Below are 22,103 nucleotides of genomic sequence, written 5' to 3'. Positions count from 1 at the left end.
GTGCTGATTAAATCCAGATCCGGTTGATCTGTTACATTCCCCCCTCCAGTAATCTGATCTGAAATCGTATTTACTTCATTATTCCAAGTAATCTGCTAGCATTAATCTCACCAGTTTCAATTATCTGACTTATTCGTTTGAAGAAACAAATTAAAATTAACCCACATTAACTGAACTGATAATATACAGGGTGTTTCAAAAGGTTATGCAAAAATTTGAAGTATGCCTGTTTTTTCTTTTTTCTTACGGTGAGTTAAAAGAGCGCCAGAGAGCTTCAAAGTGTGGCCTACTAGCCCCTGGAAATAGGCTACAGCGAGCGCAAAACCAAGCAGCAGGGCAATTCGAACATTAAGGTTTGGGTTCGTGCAAGAATTGATCTATTTATATATAAAAATCGAGGTAACCAGCGTAAAAAAGTAAACTTAGACAGTATTGAAAGTCCCTGCTGCTTGGTTTTGCGCTTGTTGCAGCCTACTTCCAGGGGCTAGTAGTCCACGCTTTGAAGCTCTCTGGCGCTCTCTTAACTCATCGTAGGAAAATGGGAAAAAACAGGCATACTTCTTAACTCACCCCCTACAACTCCTTAAAATATTTGTAAATACCTTTTTAAACACCCTGTATAAACGTAAATGCGGATAACCTGATACCACAAATATATTTTAGGTTCAGATAACGTGACTGCTATTTGAAGATATTTATAATAGATCTGAGATCGAACAAAAACATTGACTTTTAAAAGGAACACCAAATTTTCAGTAAACAAATATTTTATTTGTACACGATATAAAATAACATCTGCTTATAAAAGTATATTGCTTTGTTGTGGAAAATGGGGCCAAAAAAAATACAATTTGATTTTGTTATGATGGATAGAATTTTAGGTTGAAAGGGACTGTTCTATAATAGATTTTTTGATGGTTTCCATTTTTTTGCCTTTATTTTCGGATAGGCGCGAATAGCTTAGAAGGAATCTTCGCCTCCCAAAACTCTTTTGATGGTATCTTTAGCGTTTTCCCAAAGATCTCCCAAATCTTCCTTGAATGGTTGCAAAAATTCCAAGGCTTGTCTAGCGGCTTCTTTGCTCATGGTTTTGCCTTTTTCAATCACCTGCGAATGATAAGGTATTCGTAAAAAAGTTTTCAATTTTAAACCATCCATACGGTAAAGGGGACTATAGTGACTTGTTGGTATTCGTGGCGCGTGTTCTAAGTTTAACCAGGACTATCTCTATTCATAGCCGTAAAAATTTTTAAAGGGGAACGGCCAAGCTTTTCCAAATATCGCCTTATTTGCATATCAAAAGATCAACAAGACGTTCAATATACTTACACGTACCTTATTCTGTTTTGAAAAAATAGTTTTTGGCCTAAAAAGTTGAAACGCAAAATAACGCCCAGTATTTTGGTTTGAATTTTCGCCGCCATCTTAAGGTGTATCCCCAGCGCCAGCAGCACCTTAGTGAGCGATTTGCGAACTATCCTAACTTTTGAAATCGCGCAATTTAGGCTTAGGTTTCGTATAAATGGAACGCGCGCCTTTATGTTGTTTTTATGTCTCCCGGATTTCTCACCAGGTGTCGCAGTGGACGCGCGCTTTTCAATTCCCCGAAATTTTTATTTTATTAAAAATTAATCGCTCAATATTTTTTGATGGGGTTTTCGCCATAAATTTTAGTTTTTAACGGGCTATAGGGCTATCTAACTGGTTAAAGCTTGACCGTTCCTCTTTAAATTAACTTTTCTTAGATCTGACTTTCGCGTTTAGCGATTGTAAAAATATATATTTTTTGTTTGTTTTTCCCATTGCCCCCTACACCACTTCTATCGTAAGTGGCGGCCTCTGTAGGGGAGATTCGTGCTGCATTCAAATGAGAAAATTCTAAAAACGATTTGGGTCATTTTTCCATGTACGTCACTCGAGGGAATTGAACTCCAGGGGTTATAGGTCCGTCGGCTCTTCCGTCGACATCCGAAAGTTATGAAAAAGGCCGAGGAAAAACATTTGAGCACTATCGGACGTGATAGGAAAGTAAAAAACTGGTTTTTTTTATAGGTATTTCTCACTTTTCAAAAGTACTTTACATGTAGATCTCTAGTCTGGTTGTAACGTGGCTTAAAACTGTTTTAGAGTATATGAATCCCTACTTGAGTATTCCCATCGGTTCTACGGAGATTTAACTGTCTGTTTACGCGCGACTGTCTGTTTTAAAATTCCATTATTTTCATACACAATTGGTTTTCCAACCTCTAAAGTCCGAGGGGCTAACCACGTCCTCAAATTCCTTACACCGATTACAGCGAGTACAGCCATTGCTATTAATCTGTAATCGATTACTTAATCACTTTAGTACAGTCAAAGCTTCAGGCTTGTACACCGATTACGGATATAATAATAATCAGCTACGCTAATACCCAAGGCACCACCTTAGGCCTAAGTCATCAAGCGACTTTTGAAGCCTTTAATTCAGGTGGCCGGGTTACAATGCGTAGGAGGGGGGTGGCCAGCCCTGCATGCCACGCGAGCCAACAGCTCCTTACACTCACTATTACCGTTAACCTCAACAAGTTTCTATTAAAACCCCTTAAACCAGTGGGGAGGGAACTTGCAAACTCAACGCGGAAGGAGTTGTTCCGAGTTTTCACCCAGTGCCACAAGCTGGGATCGAACCCGGCTTCTCTTGCTGCGAGGCGAGAGTGCTAACCACTCCGCCACAAGTAATTGCTTGAGGGAAGAAATTTCTTTGAAAGCGCGGACATTGAATTAGGTTATACATACCAAATCAGCCAACTGAGAACAATAGGTCTTTCTATAAAATAAGCTTCGCTTGCTAAACTTGTTTTTATTCGTCACGAAATACGTAGAAGTTCAGTTCAATTTACTCTTCTGCATTAAAACGTCATCGATACGTCACTCGTGACGCAGCAGGTACATAAAAACAAGAAGGTTAATGTTGCTTTATAGAAAGGCCTATTGAGCCGTGTAAGTTAACTTTACCCTGGACACCGGTGCATCGCGGGTCGAACGCTTTTACAGGCGTTTGTAGGTCAAAATATTTTAATTTCTTAATCGTGATAAGAAAGATTACCTGTTTGGCGATTTCCCTGACCATTTGTACCCTGTCCTTGATGTTGAGGACACCTTCCTTGACGGTTTCCTTGACCCAGGTTCCGAAGCGCAAGAATCGTTCCTTGATTTCCAGTCCGAGTCCCTTGAAGAACTCTCGGATTCTCTGCCACAGTTCGACCAGCGAGTAGTCGCTCTGGGCGGGGGAGGCGGCGTAGCAGAATCGACCCAGCAAGAATTTCAAAGCTGGAGTTCCAACCCTCAAAGCGGTCAGCAGTTTATTGCGCCACTGCCCGTCGTAAAAGAAAATAAAAATTATTCCTAAATTAACTTTATTCTTCGTAGACATTTTCACTGTTATCCGCGTTGAATAAAGCCCAGTTCACACAATACAATTAATTGGGCCACTTAATTGAAACCAACTAATTGTAAGCAAGAAAATTGAATAGTGTGAACAGAAAAATTGTAACCATTGTTCCAACTTTTTCTGTTCACACTGTACAGTTTTCTTGCTTACAATTAGTTTGTTTCAATTAAGTGGCCCAATTAATTGTATAGTGTGAACTGGGCTTTAGAGTTTTCACTTCAGATTTTAACGGAGGGTAACTAAGAAAAGTGTCCGACAAAATTGGACCTTTTGGAAAATGGGAATTTTATAATTATCTCGTGAAGTTTACATCCAACGGAAAAGTTAATCAGCGAAGTTCGTTTGTTAGAATAATAAAAGTAGTCGTTGTAATTTATGCAACGAATTGATGTAAGTTAAGAGCAACAAACACAAGGAGAACGCAGCTATCCTTTAAACACGCTAACGCAGTGTTGTGTACAAATTTCATTGGACGAACCTTTACGCTGAGCGTTTTACGGAAAGGGGGAAGACAATTTCCGAATTTTCCCCTTCCGACGGCAGCAGGCGCTAAAGCGTCTAACCAATGAAAAATGTACACAAGAAAATGCACGATTTGTGTGGGGTGCTGTGTTTGTTGCTCCTAAGACCATAAGTAACATAATAACAATAAGTATGACACTTCCTATTGCTTTAATGCTAATTTTCTAACCGAACCTTTTTTCGGCACTGTTACTCTCTTTAAGCTGTGACTTGGACTCGCGACTTACCGTTTTGGATGACTACTTTTTGATAAGAATTTAAGCCTAATATCGGAGAGCACGTTCTGGAGCCGCGAGGGACTTTGGCTTTCTTTTGAAGCCCACGTGCGAATCACGCGTAATAAAAAAAACATGAGCTCGTGGCGCCGAGAAAAACCTTTTTTAATTTTTATCATTTTAGCCTAATATTCCGCCTGGCTATCGGAAACCAGGGCTGCGTTCAACAACTCTAAAATAGCTCAGCGCTGAGCTCAACGGTCAGCGGTTTTTTGCTGAACGGGTTTTTGACTTCCGGTTTTGACGTCACGTTGATCATCGGAGACTCAGCGGAAACATCGGCTGGGCGAGATGGTTTTTCCGTTGCTCATCGGTGTCGTGACGTCATTCGACAAAGTTAAAGGAGGGGTAGCAGACGATATTTTGTTCGTTAAGTCAGCGAACTATATAAATCGTACAACAACTTTAGATTTTTGTGACGTAGCGTTGATTAAAAGAACTCAACGATAACTCAACGGTTTTTCTCCGTTGATAGTTGTTGAACGCAGCCCAGATATTTCGGCTTAGCGGAAGTCTCGCATATTTTAGACACTAGAGGGCTCTGTGCTGAGAAAACATCTTGATTGCGCAATAACTATGCAAATCAGTTTGGTTGTAAATCTCGTTAATTGTCATACTTATTGGTATTACGTTACTTATGGCAAGAATGTATTTATTTATTTATACTCAGGAAGAAGGAGCATACCGGGGGCCCCAACGGTAGGAATTGAAGAAACGCTAAAAATAATCTCGACATATTCATTCTCCCTGAGTATAAATACATACATTCTTGCTTATGGTAAGACCAAAATAACTTACGTTTGGTTCAACATTGCCGTTGATCCAGGATTCCAACTTGTTCTTGCCCCAACCAAGACCGATCTATGGATGATATGGACATGAAATCCACTTGTTAATTTGGTATCTCATTAAATATAAATCGTACGTATTTGACGAGCATGCAAGCGGCTTTAGCGATGGCGACCCATCTTTTTTGGACGTGGCCCGAAACCGAGGTCTCAACCGCGATCAGTTCGGTGTCGATGTCTTCGATGTCCAAAGCGTCCAAGTATTCCGGAGTGGGGAAGAGGAACTTGAAAATGTCATCCAGGGCCTCCTTTCTTCGGGTGCGAAGGGACTTCAACAGCGCCTTTCCGGTCTGCCATAGAAGAAGATAGCGCGTTATTGATGAAACCGGAAACGAAAAGCTCCCGTCCATTTCCGCTTAGTTTAGCCGCGACTTAATACGCGGTAATGGAAGGTACACGTCGCAAAACTTACTTCGCTGAATTCTCCGAAGATCTTGATGATGTACTCTCCGACCTTGTCCAAGCTGAGTCCGCTTAACTGCGAGAAAGAAAAGTTAGTTTTAATTAAATTTTGGAGATCAATGATAATGGTACGAAAGCAGGGAGTTTCCACTTTTGAAATTATCAAAAGAAGCGTATATGACGTTTTTTATTGATTTATTTCTTTTTAAGCCTAATATTATCAATAATTAATTTATTTATTTCTTCTTTGAATTAAGTCTAATATTAAGCCTAATATCGTTAGTTAGGTTTATCTGACGTTTTTAAAGCACAATTTTTTAATTGGGGGGAAAAGGTTTCACGATTCTGCAGTTTGAAGTATGAGCTTTTTTCCTTATGATTCGGGTCCACAAGTTTGTTTGTTCACGCTGTAGCAAATGATTTATTTGTACCCAGGGTTGGCTGATTTAAATAAAGATTAAAATTAAGATTAAGATTAAGATTAAAATTAGGATTAAAATTAAGATTAAGATTAAGATTAAGATTAAAATTAGGATTAAAATTAAGATTAAGATTAAGATTAAAATTAGGATTAAAATTAAGATTACAATTAAGATTAAGATTCAAATTAAGATTAAAGTCAAGATTAAAATCGAGATTTAAATTGTGATTTAAATCGATATTAAAACTAAGATTAAAATTGAGATTAAAATCGGGATTAAAATTGAGATTAAAATTGTGATTTCAATCGATATTAAAATTAAGATTAAAATTGAGATTAAAATCGAGATTAAAATTGATATTAAAATCAAGATTTAAATCAGGTGATTTTTTAAAAAAAAATCATTGATTTAAATCACATAATGTATTTCAATGGAGTAATAAAAAAGGTAATAAAAAGTTTCTTAAGAAAATAAAATACATAGAAAATCTGAGCTAACTAAAATATTAAATAATAATTAAATTTAATTCAGATTTCATTTATTTATAATAATAATAATCAATAATAAAATTAATCAGCTGGGCTACACCAATTCAAGATTAGCTAACTGATAAAAGTAAAATATCCGTTAATTATACAGAAAAAGAGCTATTAAGTGTATAAAAATCAATAAATTCAATAAAATATCCGATTTAAATTAATAAAACGGTTGATTTGAATTTTATTAAAAAAAAATAAGGAGCATGATTATCTTGAGACGATTTTTAGCGTTGCTACCAATCCTCTTCATTTTCGAAAAAGTAAGTTTGCTCCCCGTAAAATACTTAAATCAGCCCGGTTAAATAATTTGCTTCCGACGCGACTGAAGTTCACGCCGGTGACAGATTTCCTTCCCCTTCACCCGCTTCGATCATCTCAACATATTCATTATCCCTACAGCATAAATAAATACATTCATTCGCTGATTCCGGTCCAATGGGAAATATTAAAAATATATTTTTTCTCGGAATTTATTTTAAGAAATCAAAGCGAAATGTAAGGAAATACATTATATTTGAACAACATAGTTCAATGGAGTTAAAGCGAAACGTGAAAGTGTTTCTTTAGGGGAAAAATCGTCCAATAAACAAATATTTGTCTTTTCTGGGCTCTCAAAGCTAAAAAATAAAAAGCCGTTCGAAATCCTTTTAACGTTGATGGGTGGTTTTTTTTGGACATCGCGCGAAATATCTTAGTTGATAGGCTGGTATGGTTCGCTCTTGATGCTCTGTGTATTTTTGTCGGCTCCCATAATGGCTCTTACACGCTTCGATTCGTGGCCCGTATATTATAGGCCTATATTTTGAATCTAAGTAAGTTTTTTGAAAGTTTTAAAACGGAGGACACCATGGAAACTACGACGCAACGGTGATCGAATTTTGTTGCAAATGACCGAGTAATAATTTGTTCTTAAAGTGTCCGAAATGGGGTTTCAAATGGTCAAAATGGTTTGTCAAGTGTCCGAAGAATATTAACTATAATAATATAATTAAATTGGAACTAAACCAAATTTAACCTAACCAACCTTAGCCTACATTAACTTAACCTGGCCTTACCTAACCTAAGTGTTAATGATTTGTAACAGTTAAATTCAGACAAATTAAAACAAATAGATCAACATATTCGGATATTATGAAATTTATAGTTAATTTTTTTCGAAACAGAAAAGGTAATTTAATTTGGGCATTCGAAACAGAAAAGGTAATTTAATTTGGGCATTCGAAACAGAAAAGGTAATTTAATTTGGGCATTCGAAACAGAAAAGGTAATTTAATTTGGGCATTCGAAACAGAAAAGGTAATTTAATTTGGGCATTCGAAACAGAATAGGTAATTTTAAACGGACATTCGAAACGAATAAGTAATTTAATTCGGACATTCGAAATGAAAAGGTAATTTAATTCGGACATTCGAAATGAAAAGGTAATTTAATTCGGACATTCGAAACGAATAGGTAATTTAATTCGGACATTCGAAACGAATAGGTAATTTAATTCGGACATTCGAAACGAATATGTTATTTAAAACGGACATTCGAAACGAATAGGTAATTTAATTCGGACATTCGAAACGAATAGGTTATTTAAAACGGACATTCGAAATGAAAAGGTAATTTAATTCGGACATTCTAAACGAATAGGTAATTTAATTCGGACATTCGAAACGAATAGGTAATTTAATTCGGACATTCGAAACGAATAGGTAATTTAATTCGGACATTCGAAACGAATATGTTATTTAAAACGGACATTCGAAACGAATAGGTAATTTAATTCGGACATTCGAAACGAATAGGTTATTTAAAACGGACATTCGAAATGAAAAGGTAATTTAATTCGGACATTCGAAACGAATTGGTAATTTAATTCGGACATTCGAAATGAAAAGGTAATTTAATTCGGACATTCGAAACGAATAGGTAATTTAATTCGGACATTCGAAACGAATAGGTAATTTAATTCGGACATTCGAAACGAATATGTTATTTAAAACGGACATTCGAAACGAATAGGTAATTTAATTCGGACATTCGAAACGAATAGGTTATTTAAAACGGACATTCGAAATGAAAAGGTAATTTAATTCGGACATTTGAAACGAATAGGTAATTTAATTCGGACATTCGAAACGAATAGGTAATTTAATTCGGACATTCGAAACGAATAGGTTATTTAAAACGGACATTCGAAACGAATAGGTAATTTAATTCGGACATTTGAAACGAATAGGTAATTTAATTCGGATATTCGAAACGAATAGGTAATTTAAAACGGACATTCGAAACAGAATAGGTAATTTAATTCGGAATTTCGAAACTAAAAGGTAATTTAATTCGGACATTCGAAACGAATAGGTTATTTAAAACGGACATTCGAAACGAATAGGTAATTTAATTCGCACATTCGAAACGAATATGTTATTTAAAACGGACATTTGAAACGAATAAGTAATTTAATTCGGACATTCGAAACGAATAGGTTATTTAAAACGAACATTCGAAACGAATAAGTAATTTAATTCGGACACTTGAAACCCATTTCCTTTTTGATATTTGAACAAATGAAGTTCGGACATTAGCAACACCATTCATACCCCATGTTATCTCATACCTTTTCTTTCATCTTTTTGACGATGTTGCGAAGACTGAGTTTCTCCAGGAAATCCATGACGAGCCCTCTTTTTCCGATTCCGATTTTCTCCAATAATTGCTTGAGCCAATCCTTGGCCTTCTCTCTGATTTTCTCCAAGAGTTCTTTGGCCTTTCCGCCGGCTTCTTCTCCTATTTCTTTCAGCTTGTCGGCGATTTCCTTGGCCTACCGAAAAAGGAAAATCATAAAATTACCCATTCGCTTGGAAGCCTTGGATTACGGATCTCCTTTCCCTATTTTTCCAATACATAGTGTGAGATTTCGCGGTTGACCCTAAATCTACCCGTTTAAGGTTTTACGAACCCATAACGCCTCGCCATTGGTGTTTGCTATAAGCTCCGGTTTTGACTTTATACGCGTGATTTAGCTTACCGAATTGGTTCTCCCTTTACGCGTATAGTATAACCCGCTATTTTCTGTTACATTAGTGACGCCTAAACTTTACCTTATCATTCGTTTCCAACCAAATAGCCATTGATTGACTAATAGTGCATACAAAATAGCCTGTAGTTTCTAAAGTCAAACGATGATGGCGCTTTAAAGGTATAAAACCCGTGGTGCCTTGGATAATGGTGACAATCATAGACGCTAAAGCTTATAAGTTTATAAGGGTACGTAAGTGTCCATTTTTGAGAAATCTTACAATGATCTCTAACAAAAATTTAAACAAAAAGCGCATTAGATAAGGAACATTGGAAAGGGGGAAATACACGCTCCTCCACCTTTCCTCGTGATTCCCGCATGAACAAACACACCCCTCCGCCTTTCCTCGTGATTCTCACAAGAACGACCACGCCCCTCCACCTTTCCTCGTGATTCCCAAAAATTCAACCACGCCCCTCCGTCTTTCCTCGTGATTCCCGCAAGAGCAAACACACCCCTCTGCATTTCCTCGGGATTCCCGCAATAACAACCCCGCCCCTCCACCTTTAATCGGAAATCCCAGGAGAAAACCCACGCCCCTCCACTTTTCCTCGTGATTCCCAAAAATTCAACCACGCCCCTCCGTCTTTCCTCGTGATTCCCGCAAGAGCAAACACACCCCTCTGCATTTCCTCGGGATTCCCGCAATAACAACCCCGCCCCTCCACCTTTAATCGGAAATCCCAGGAGAAAACCCACGCCCCTCCACTTTTCCTCGTGATTCCCAAAAATTCAACCACGCCCCTCCGTCTTTCCTCGGGATTCCCGCAATAACAACCCCGCCCCTCCACCTTTAATCGGAAATCCCAGGAGAAAACCCACGCCCCTCCACTTTTCCTCGTGATTCCCAAAAATTCAACCACGCCCCTCCGTCTTTCCTCGTGATTCCCGCAAGAGCAAACACACCCCTCTGCATTTCCTCGTGATTCCCGCAAGAACAACCACGCCCCTCCAACCTTTACTCGGGAATCCCAGGAGAAAACCCACGCCCCTCCACTTTTCCTCGTGATTCCCAAAAATTCAACCACGCCCCTCCGTCTTTCCTCGTGATTCCCGCAAGAGCAAACACACCCCTCTGCATTTCCTCGTGATTCCCGCAAGAACAACCACGCCCCTCCAACCTTTACTCGGGAATCCCAGGAGAAAACCTACGCCCCTCCACTTTTCCTCGTGATTCCCGCAAGAACAACCATGCCCATCCACCTTTCCTCGTGATTAACGCTAGAACAACCACGCCCCTCCGCCTTTCCTCGTGATTCCCACAAATTCAACTACACCCCTCCGTCTTTCCTCGTGATTCCCACAAATTCAATCACGCCCCTCCACCTTTCCTCGTGATTCCCGGGAGAACAACCACACCCCTCCACCTTTCCTCGTGATTCCCACAAATTCAACCACGCCCCTCCGTCTTTCCTCGGGATTCTGGCAAGAACAACCCCGCCCCTCCACCTTTAATCGGGAATCCCGGGAGAAAACCCACGCTGCTCCGCCTGTCCTCGTGATTCCCACAAATTCAACCACGCCCCTCCGTCTTTTCTCGTGATTCCCACAAATTCAACCACGCCCCTCCGTCTTTCTTCGGGATTCCCGCAAGAACAACCACGCCCCTCCACCTTTACTCGGGAATCCCGGGAGAAAACCCACGCTCCTCCACCTTTCCTCGTGATTCCCGCAAGAACAACCACGCCCCTCCACCTGTCCTCGTGATTCCCGCAAGAACAACCACGCCCCATCCACCTTTCCTCGTGATTCCCGCAAGAAAAACCACGCCCCTCTGCCTTTCCTCGTGATTCCCGCAAGAACAACCACACCCCTCCGCCTTTCCTCGTGATTCCCACAAATTCAACCACACCCCTCCGTCTTTAATCGTGATTCCCACAAATTCAATCACGCCCCTCCACCTTTCCTCGTGATTCCCGGGAGAACAACCACACCCCTCCACCTTTCCTCGTGATTCCCACAAATTCAACCACACCCCTCCGTCTTTCCTCGTGATTCCCACAAATTCAACCACGCCCCTCCGTCTTTCCTCGGGATTCTGGTAAGAACAACCCCGCCCCTCCACCTTTCCTTGTGATTCCCGCAAGAACAACCACGCCCCTCCACCTTTCCTCGTGATTCCCGCAAGAACAACCACACCCCTCCACCTTTCCTCGTGATTCCCACAAATTCAACCACACCCCTCCGTCTTTCCTCGTGATTCCCACAAATTCAACCACACCCCTCCGTCTTTTCTCGTGATTCCCACAAATTCAACCACGCCCCTCCGTCTTTCCTCGGGATTCCCGCAAGAACAACCACGCCCCTCCACCTTTACTCGGGAATCCCGGGAGAAAACCCACGCCCCTCCACCTTTCCTCGTGATTCCCGCAAGAACAACCACGCCCCTCCACCTTTACTCGGGAATCCCGGGGAAAACCCACGCCCCTCCACCTTTCCTCGTGATTCCCGCAAGAACAACCACGCCCCTCTGCCTGTCCTCGTGATTACCGCAAAAACAACCAGGCCCCTCCACCTGTCCTCGTGATTCCCGGGAGAAAACCCACGCCCCTCCACCTGTCCTCGTGATTCCCGCAAGAACAACCCCGCCCCTCCACCTTTAATCGGGAATCCCAGGAGAAAACCCACGCCCCTCCACCTGTCCTCGTGATTCCCGCAAGAACAACCACGCCCCTCCACCTTTACTCGGGAATCCCGGGGAAAACCCACGCCCCTCCACCTTTCCTCGTGATTCCCGCAAGAACAACCACGCCCCTCCACCTTTACTCGGGAATCCCGGGGAAAACCCACGCCCCTCCACCTTTCCTCGTGATTCCCGCAAGAACAACCACGCCCCTCTGCCTGTCCTCGTGATTACCGCAAAAACAACCAGGCCCCTCCACCTGTCCTCGTGATTCCCACAAGAACAACCCCGCCCCTCCACCTTTAATCGGGAATCCCAGGAGAAAACCCACGCCCCTCCACCTGTCCTCGTGATTCCCGCAAGAACAACCCCGCCCCTCCACCTTTAATCGGGAATCCCGGGAGAAAACCCACGCCCCTCCGCCTTTCCTCGTGATTCCCGCAAGAACAACCCCGCCCCTCCACCTTTAATCGGGAATCCCGGGAGAAAACCCACGCCCCTCCGCCTTTCCTCGTGATTCCCGCAAGAACAACCCCGCCCCTCCACCTTTAATCGGGAATCCCGGGAGAAAACCCACGCCCCTCCGCCTTTCCTCGTGATTCCCGCAAGAACAACCACGCCCCTCCACCTTTAATCGGGAATCCCTGTAGAAAACCCAGGCCCCTCCACCATTCTTATTGTTTTCTCACGGTAAGGCGGAAGGCACCCCGGTACGATCGCAGCGTCTCTATACATGTAGGCGAATCATATCACCCGGGAATCATCAAAACAGAGGCTATACTCGCTGTCACATTTTATATGGAATATATTATTTATATACTTTGAAACGAATGTGTCGATTTGGACTACTAGTGAAATTACCTCGAATCTCCCAACTTAGCTTAAACCATAAGTTGTAAAATTGTCTGGTGATCTGATTTCATTTCAAAAGGTGGTTCGTGTACAGTATTCAATAGGAATTCAAAATGGCGATTTTTCACCATTCAACTCTAAAGGTTAATGCCGACCAGTTAATTCCAGGGGACAAAGAGGTTTACGACTAACAGTGGTGGAAAACTTACATATGCCTGGTATAATATGGACTCTAAGGGCTCATTAAGGTTGTTGGAATAACAACTCGATGATTAGATTCCCTCTTTCCAGAATAGTTTAAAATGACCAATGCATATAGGGCTTAGAAAAGGGACGAAACCCGAGACTAATACTTTTCCTATATATATAATCAAAAGTGTATAATATTGTTACATAAGTGTGACACTTCCTATTCTTCACATGCAAAAGTTTCACTGAGAGCTATTCGCAAGACAGACTGCATTACGGGCTTCATCGCCGTTTTGCGTCCGCTTGCTAACGCGTCACACGTAGCGTTTGACAGCGCCTAGAGCTCGGGGAAACGGATAAATTAACCACCAAAATGGCAATTAATCATAAAAATTTCAATTAACTGTTTATTTATGGATATTATTCGCGACTATTATACGATTTTATATGCAGAAAATTATTTTATTCGGATGATTTTCGGATTTATGGACATAAAAGAAATGAACGGAAAGTTTCTTATACGAACGCCGAGCCCTAACAGCGCCTCGCTAGGGGGAGATTTTCTTCTGTTGATGACGTCACTCCGTTACTAGCTCTCAGTAAAATATTCCCCAAAGTGACAAACTTATGAAACAATATTATACACTTATGATATTATTAAAAAGACGCTTTGAATATCCCCGTGTTTAAATTTACAAGCCTAATGAATAAATATTATTCCGCGCTGATTAACTTTCAGTGTGTTTAATAGCAAAATGATAAAATCGATCTAATTTCAAACTAACTTAAGTATACTGACGTGAACGGAATTTGAGATTATCCAGGAGCGTATTACAATTTTAATGATACCGTTAACATTAATGGGTTCAATTTCTTATTTAACACCCCTATTACGAAATATAATTTACACTGTAATTACGGGTATATTTTCTACTGTATAGAAGAATGAGCCTACATCTAAATTACACTCAATAGTCTCAATTTATTAAACGACCAAGTCTATAGTTGCCGAGATAGGGAATATTGGCCATAATTTATCAAAAAGATTCGGTTCGGAAGTCTACGAAAAACATTAAAGATATACTAGACCTAATACTAAGGTTAGGACAATCTTTTTGGGCCGCCTTTTGACGTATAGAACGGGAATTCGCTCATAAATTTCTCGACAAGTTGAACGAGACCCGGCCTGTACGGATCAGACCGAAGAGAGATACCTACTCTGTTTTTCTCCAACTGGCTCCCAGTGGACATTTTTCCGCTCCATAGAGGCCCAGCCATGAGAGAGAAATCTCGGAAAATAGCGAAGACGAAGCGCCAGGAGGCGCTAGCTATTATTATCGTCCCCTATAAAAGGTAATTCGAACGGGAAGTCTCCCTTTCTTAATGGCCAGCCAGAGCTCCCGAAAGAAACGCGCGGAAGATAGCCTTGCCCCGTTCCTTTCACAAATGGTGACAGCATCCTTTACTCTCTCTCCCTCTCTCTCTCTCTCTCTCCCTCTCACTCTCTCCCCCTCTCTCTCCCTCTCTCCCCCTCTCTCTCCCTCTCTCTCTCTCTCTCTCCCTCTCACTCTCTCTCTCCCTCTCACTCTCCCTCTCACTCTCTCTCTCTCTCTCTCCACCTCTCTCTCCCTCTCTCTCTCCCTCTCTCTCTCCCTCTCTCTCTCTCTCACTCTCTCTCACTCTCTCTCTCTCTTGAGGCCGCATTTGAGAAATGCGCTCGTAGATGTCGCTTTTTCTAGATCCGGGCTCTCTACATTCTTTGATAGTTCGATATATACTCTTGGAGTAAAGAAAAGCTTTCGCGGTTGCTTTCTATTCAGTTTGTAAGTGTTCTTGGAATTATGTCTACGTTGGAAGAACACTGCCCTTAATCCACGAGGGCTGACCCTAAGACACTAAACCGTAAAACTCGTATTCAGGGCTAAGCCCGGTAATAAATCAAAAAATTTCCCCTCTGGATTTAAAAAAAACCATTTTGCACTTTTCAAAGGGTAAACCTGTTATTCGCCAAGGAATAGTAGGTCTCAGGAATAACAACACTTGCAAGCTTCTTTATCTCCTTAAAAACTTCAAGCTTTTCTTTTAAAGCGTCACTTTGCTCATTTTTTACGCGTACCCTGAAAATTCGTAATACGCGTACGCGTACGTACAAACGGAACTGTATTTTATATAACACGTACGAGTTGATATTAGTGCTTACCACTGATTCTCAGATAACAGTCGCGTTATCTGAACATTGGTTTTTATAAATATTTTATTTAAGAACCTTGGTTTAGGTAAATATTTTATTTAAGAACCTTGGTTTAAGTAAAAACTTGATTTAAGAACCTTGGTTTAGATAATATTTTATTTAAGAACCTTGGTTTAAGTAAAAACTTGATTTAAGAACCTTGGTTTAGATAATTAATTTATTTAAGAACCTTGGTTTGGGTAAATATTTTATTTAAGAACCTTGGTTTAGGTAAAAAATATTTAAGAACCTTGGTTTAGGTAAAAATATTTAAGAACCTTGGTTTAGTTAAAACCTCTATTAAAGAAACTTCGCTTAGGTAAAAACTTGATTTAAGAACCTTGGTTTAGGTAAATTATCTTCAGATATCTGAAAATGACGACCTGAATAACCTGATCAGTTGGCCGTTCGAAGCACTAGTTTGAGATTGAGTATGGCATAGCCTCAACTTTGACTTTTCTAGAATATTATTTTTAATTGGCTACCATAAATATATTTATCTTTTGAATATGAAAATAAAGCTAAATTTCCTCTAAGTTTAATTTTTCCGTTTAAAATATGCAAAAACCAGAACATTTACATACCTTGTCGACCAATTCGCGGCTAACTTCTTTTCCATGTTCAACAGAATCGCGAATCTTCTGAAGGACTTCGTCCAAACTTTCTTTCAAAGTTTTTCCCAGTTCCGTTTTGATATCGGATTCGAGTCTAAAATTTTGAAAATAAAATATTGAAATACGTAACAACGTAAGTAACTAATTAACAATAAGTGTGACACTTCCTATTGCTTTAATGCCAATTTTATCAACTATAGGTGGTTTCTTTTCGCCTGTTCTCGTACTAAAAGTCTACTATTTTTACCCTAAAACGTTTATTCGGCCCATAAACTATTCGCTTGTTCCGGAGTATTAGGGCTACTCTTTTTACTCCTTTTGAAAAGGAGGTGTAAAGAGAGTTAATCGGATTTTGTCGTCTGCTAGCCAGAATTTATCTGCTAAAAAGGCCACAGGCAGCCATTTTGGAAAAACGTTTTTACTCCGACTCGAACTATATTCGTCACCACAGAATCCGAGTAAAATGACGTCATAGCCTTACTCTTCTTACCCTACTCCGAAATCCCGGAACAAGCGAAAAGAAACCACCTTATGACACTCCCATACGAACTTGCAACCGATCTCAGAAGGGTATTATCGTCTTTGGTTATAACGTAAGAAAAATACGTTACGGTTTCAAATACCAATTATCTCCTATTGAGATTGTTTTTTTACCAAATTCGCACCCTAAATCTTGTTTACTCTGCTAGACACCTTAATTTAATTACTAATAATTTTTTCTATCCGCTGAGTTTTGTTTTATTTTTCGGGACGGCGAAAAAAATATTCTCCCTTTTTTGTCCGAACTCCAATTGTGCAAATTTGCGTTTCCCGTCGAATGGCTGGTTCGTGCCTGTCAAGAGTAATTTTAGCCCACCCGTCTAATTAACGCCGAGAAAGATAGATTCAGACACCTATTAAACCCTCTTCGCGGCCACCCCCTGCCCAACCTCTCTTGTGTTTAATTACATTTTTTCAGCAGGCCCAACACGTTCTCTTCAACATTTTCCGCGATGAACTTTATTTATTCTTCAAGAAAACCGAACAACGTTTATTACAAACAAATTGGGCCTTATTAAATTTACGGCAAAAGTTCCACCCATGTATGGCAATTAACTATTTTTAATTCTGGTACGGAAAAAGCAATTTTTAAATGAAGAAATTCCACCCCAAAAAATAACCAAAGAATTCAAAATATAAAACATTTTGGCGGAGTTTTTCGCCGTAAAAGGATGAAAATTGATCTTTGTGTATTATCAGAAGTATATAACAATCTCTTTTGTGGAAGAAGTATGATCCCTTGTTTTTTAGTTATATATAATCGTATTTATCAGTTTCTTCTCATAAAGTGAATTAACCTTTTCAGTCACATTCATAAACAGCTGGGAGTTCGTTTGCTAATCCGGAGTGTTTCATAATACCAATTGCCAGCAATTTATGAGCTTCTCGTATTGGCCGCAACGTGGCTCTATGTACACTAAAATGTTTACGTTCCGTTGTGGGCAGCCTAGCGCCATCTATCTATCGTTAGAGGCATATGTAACATAATTACTCATAAGTGTGCCTCTGTATAAAATCTCTGTATTAAAAATTTAAATGAGACCTTGTTTCACAGCCACCAAGGAAAATACGGACTAACGTCGCGTAAAACTGGTTTGAACTTCCTTCCCTCCCCGCCAGAACTAGTTTTGATGACGATAAAACCGTCATCGACTGGGAAGTGACGTCAATTACGTCATATCCTTGCAACACGGTCTCATTGAGAAAGAGTTATTTCTGGCACACTTATGAGTAATTATGTTACATATGTTAGGGGTGAATAAACTCCAAATTGAGCATAGGGGGAATGAAAGGGGAAAGCAGTCTGGAATAGAGTGTTAGTTACTCCCCCGTGTTTTTATTTATATGCTTCTGAGAATATTTCCGAACCAATATAGCAGTACTCACTTCTCGATTTCTTCGTTGTTGGCGTATCCTAATCCGATGACTTCAGTCAGAGGAGGGGTAGCCTCCATACCCACCAGGAAGCCAGCAACCACTTCGTCGGAAGCTTGATCCAAGACTATATTTACGTACGAGGGTCAAGTCAAAATGCTGACCATAATATATTAGGCCTGTACTAGGTGTTATTGGGTAGTACTCCATCAACATCAAACATTGATTAAATCCAGGAGTAGGAGATATTAATCAGTTTTTCAAAGAATTCTCCTCTCCCGACTGAACTGTTAATTTGTGTGTTTTGGGGTTGCTTCTTGCGTTCGCTTGCTCATTCGAAACATCTGTTGATCTGCCTTTTCTCTTTTTAACGCGTTCTCTTTTAGAAAACTTTGGGAAGCCACTTCGATTTTTCGTAAAACAAACTGAGCGAGGCAGGCTGACTTAGTGATCGCGGAAGTTGCCGTATAATTTTTATCGATCCGGAAGCAAAATTTTGAAATAAACTCTAGTGTTACCGCGAGGCTTCGCGCGTTGTTACATTTTGGTCACAATAACCATTTTCTTTTTAATTTAATTTAATTAATTTAAATTTCACATTAATTAGATTTGTTTAAATTTAACTTTAATTAAATGTGTTTAAATTTCACTTTAATTAAATTTGTTTAAATTTAACTTTAATTAAATGTGTTTAAATTTCACTTTAATTAAATTTGTTTAAATTTTTAACAATTTCACTTTAATTAAATTGGTTTAAATTTTTGTTTAACAATTTCACTTTAATTAAATTGGTTTAAATTTTAGTTTAACAATTTCACTTTAATTAAATTTGATTAAATTTTAGTTTAACAATTTCACTTTAATTAAATTTGTTTAAATTTTAGTTTAACAATTTCACTTTCATTAAATTTGATTAAATTTTGGTTTAAAAATTTCACTTTAATTAAATTTGTTTAAATTTTAGTTTAAAAATTTCACTTTAATTAAATTTGTTTAAATTTTAGTTTAAAAATTTCACTTTAATTAAATTTGATTAAATTTTAGTTTAAAAATTTCACTTTAATTAAATTTTAGTTTAAAAATTTCACTTTAATTAAATTTTAGTTTAAAAATTTCACTTTAATTAAATTTTAGTTTAAAAATTTCACTTTAATTAAATTTGGTTAAATTTTAGTTTACAAATATCACTTTAATTATTTGTTTAAATTTTAGTTTAAAAATTTCACTTTAATTAAATTTGATTAAATTTTAGTTTAAAAATTTCACTTTAATTAAATTTGTTTAAATTTTAGTTCAAAAATTTCACTTTAATTAAAATTGTTTAAATTTTAGTTTAAAAATTTCACTTTAATTAAATTTGATTAAATTTTAGTTTAACAATTTCACTTTAATTAAATTTGTTTAAATTTTAGTTTAATAAAATTAATTTATATTTCACTTTAATTGAATTAGTTTAAATTTTAGTTTAATTTAATTAATTTAATTTTGAGTTTAATTAAGTTAGTTTAATTTTTAGTTTAATTAATTTTTTTAATTTTTAGTTTAATTAAATTAGTTTAATTTTTAGTTTAATTAAATTAGTTTAACTTTTAGTTTAATTTAATTAGTTTAATTAAGTTAGTTTTAAATTGAATGCGTGAAAGCTTCTGCTCGTTCAAAACAGATGAAAATTTCAGACTATAACTAAAACGTCCTCTGCTGATTGCTCACTCATTTAGTTGACGGGTATTAAGGCAGATGGCGTTATATTTCATTAAGTTCAAAGCCTAATCTGTTGTCTAAACTTTACAAATTTTTCTTATTTCATCACTCTTCGAAATTTACCTTTTTCTTAGAAAAATCCCTATTTTATGGAATGTTTTATAACCATAATTAATCGCGAACACTCACAACACTTTTGGGTATACTAAAATATGATAGAGAAAATTACCATCGTAAAATGATGCCGAGGCGTAGCCAATGACCAATAACAGTGCCAGGAACTTCATTCTAAATCAAACAAATATAAATTAAATCATTTACTGTAGAAATGTTTTTAGAATAAAACTTCAAAAGGTGAAACCCTGCGAGTGTTAGTACACGTGTTTGACAATAGATGGGGTAAGAAGTCTCTCAGCTTCGCGCTGTATTGACTTAAGAGCGTGAATTAAATATTACCAACCAGACACGACTAAGAGCCTGCACGCTTCTAAAACCCCAACTTTTAAATAATTTATGTCATCAAAGAAATAAAATCAACATGCTTCCATAAATTGCAATATAAAGCGAATACAAAAGTAACTTAGACTTCCAGGTTTTCATAAATACTTTTTCACTACGCCTTCCAAACCAGCGGTAATACTGCCCCAACCAATTTTTTATAAACAAATTAACAATAGCCCTTTTATATAAATTTCTAGCTAAAGCGGATGAAAATATATTTTCTTTCCAGTTTCCCACAGCGCGAAGAAAACTTATTTTACCCTAATTCAAACACCTACAAAATGGATTACAAAATATTTAAAATAATGCAATTTGTATACCGTATTGTAGAGACCGAAATGAACTTACTTGTTTGGTCCTTCCCTAACTAGGTGAAAGTAATTTGCGCAAATCCAATCTCTTCTTTTTATAGCTCATCTAATTATTTCTTGGTTATCTTTCTCAATTATTTATCCGTGTAGGATGTTAAATTATCATTTGGTTTATTTTTCGTGAGATTTGAAACATGTGTTGAAGATTAACACTTGTCCTTGACTAGTTCGTTTCTACAAATTTATTTCGTCTTTCACTAAATTTACCTCCAATTTGTATCATATCGATACAAATTTATATTGAATTTTGGGGTGTTTATTTTTACTAACGATATATATTATGCAGTAATCATATCACACGCTAAATATCCTTTCAAAAGGTGTTTGGATATAAATCGCTATTAGATAGATTTAATTTTTGTTAAGTCATTTTAAGACCATTGTAAAGTTTGATTATTTTTCTTTACAAAAACAATAAATATTTGGTTATAATAATGAAGTTTATTTGAATAACCAAATATTTACTATTTTACTCATTTGTAAATCGGTGTTCCTCCCTTTTCACGCTCATTGGAGAAACAAAAACGGTGCTCCTCTCTTTCAGCAATTAGTACTGAAACGGAAACCGCGCTTCTCTATTTCAGCGCTCATTATTGAAGCTAAAACGGTGCTCCTCTCTTTCAGCAATTAGTACTGAAACGGAAACCACGCTTCTCTATTTCAGCGCTCATTATTGAAACGAAAACGGTGCTCTTCTCTTTCAGCAATCATTACTGAAACGTAAACGGAGCTTCTCTATTTCAGCGCTCATTATTGAAGCTAAAACGGTGCTCCTCTCTTTCAGCAATTAGTACTGAAACGGAAACCGCGCTTCTCTATTTCCGCGCTAACTACTGAAACGAAAACGGTGCTCCTCTCTTTCAGCAATCATTACCGAAACGGAAATAGCGCTTCTCTATTTCCGCACTCATTACTGAAACGAAAACGGTGCTCCTCTCTTTCAGCAATTATTACTGAAACGGAAACGGCACTTCTCTATTTCAGCGCTCATTACTGAAACGAAAACGGTGCTCCTCTCTTTCAGCAATTATTACTGAAACGGAAACGGCACTTCTCTATTTCCGCGCTCATTACTGAAACGAAAACGGTGCTCCTCTCTTTCAGCAATCATTACCGAAACTGAAATGGCACTTCTCTATTTCAGCGCTCATTACTGAAACGAAAACGGTGCTCCTCTCTTTCAGCAATTATTACTGAAACGGAAACGGCACTTCTCTATTTCCGCGCTCATTACTGAAACGAAAACGGTGCTCCTCTCTTTCAGCAATCATTACCGAAACTGAAATGGCGCTTCTCTATTTCCGCGCTCATTACTGAAACGAAAACGGTGCTCCTCTCTTTCAGCAATTATTACTGAAACGGAAACGGCGCTTCTCTATTTCAGCGTTCATTACTGAAACAAAAACGGTGCTCCTCTTTTTCCACGCTCATTTCCGAAACGGAAACGGTGCTCCTCTCTTTAAGCAATTATTACTGAAATGGAAACGGCACTTCTCTATTTCAGCGTTCATTACTGAAACGAAAACGGTGCTCCTCTCTTTCAGCAATTATTACTGAAACGGAAACGGCACTTCTCTATTTCCGCGCTCATTACTGAAAC

The 22,103-nt window shown here is 38.3% G+C and overlaps 1 protein-coding gene across 1 annotated transcript; it reads right to left on the bottom strand.

Moving 5' to 3' along the window:
• Nucleotides 1-749: 749 nt before the first annotated feature.
• Nucleotides 750-20,523, bottom strand: LOC149925134 (uncharacterized). The gene is made up of 10 exons (XM_090160013.1): nucleotides 20,481-20,523; nucleotides 19,861-19,919; nucleotides 17,943-18,057; nucleotides 15,987-16,110; nucleotides 9,047-9,250; nucleotides 5,488-5,553; nucleotides 5,153-5,365; nucleotides 5,026-5,088; nucleotides 3,086-3,352; nucleotides 750-1,107 (listed from the first exon to the last, which is right to left on the bottom strand). The coding sequence occupies exons 2-10, from the start codon at nucleotides 19,916-19,918 to the stop codon at nucleotides 961-963; spliced, it is 1,257 nt and encodes a 418-aa protein (XP_090016139.1). The 5' UTR covers nucleotide 19,919; nucleotides 20,481-20,523; the 3' UTR covers nucleotides 750-960.
• Between the last annotated feature and the right edge of the window lie 1,580 nt (nucleotides 20,524-22,103).

This window comes from Leiobunum rupestre, chromosome 10 (assembly GCF_980474605.1).
Source record: "Leiobunum rupestre chromosome 10, qqLeiRupe1.1.hap1, whole genome shotgun sequence".
NCBI classification, from domain to species: domain Eukaryota; kingdom Metazoa; phylum Arthropoda; class Arachnida; order Opiliones; family Sclerosomatidae; genus Leiobunum; species Leiobunum rupestre.
Note: the sequence above shows the minus strand (reverse complement) of the source record. Positions and strands in the feature narration are given on the sequence as shown.

Bases quoted from the DNA above. Each gene is read 5' to 3' on its own strand.
- LOC149925134 (XM_090160013.1), bottom strand. From the start codon at position 19,918: ATGAAGTTCCTGGCACTGTTATTGGTCATTGGCTACGCCTCGGCATCA. The intron at 3,353-5,025 runs GTAAGTTATTTT...TACGACGGGCAG, and splicing joins ACGGCAATGTTGAACCAAAC to TGGCGCAATAAACTGCTGAC. The intron at 1,108-3,085 runs GTAATCTTTCTT...TATCATTCGCAG, and splicing joins TCAGGGAAATCGCCAAACAG to GTGATTGAAAAAGGCAAAAC.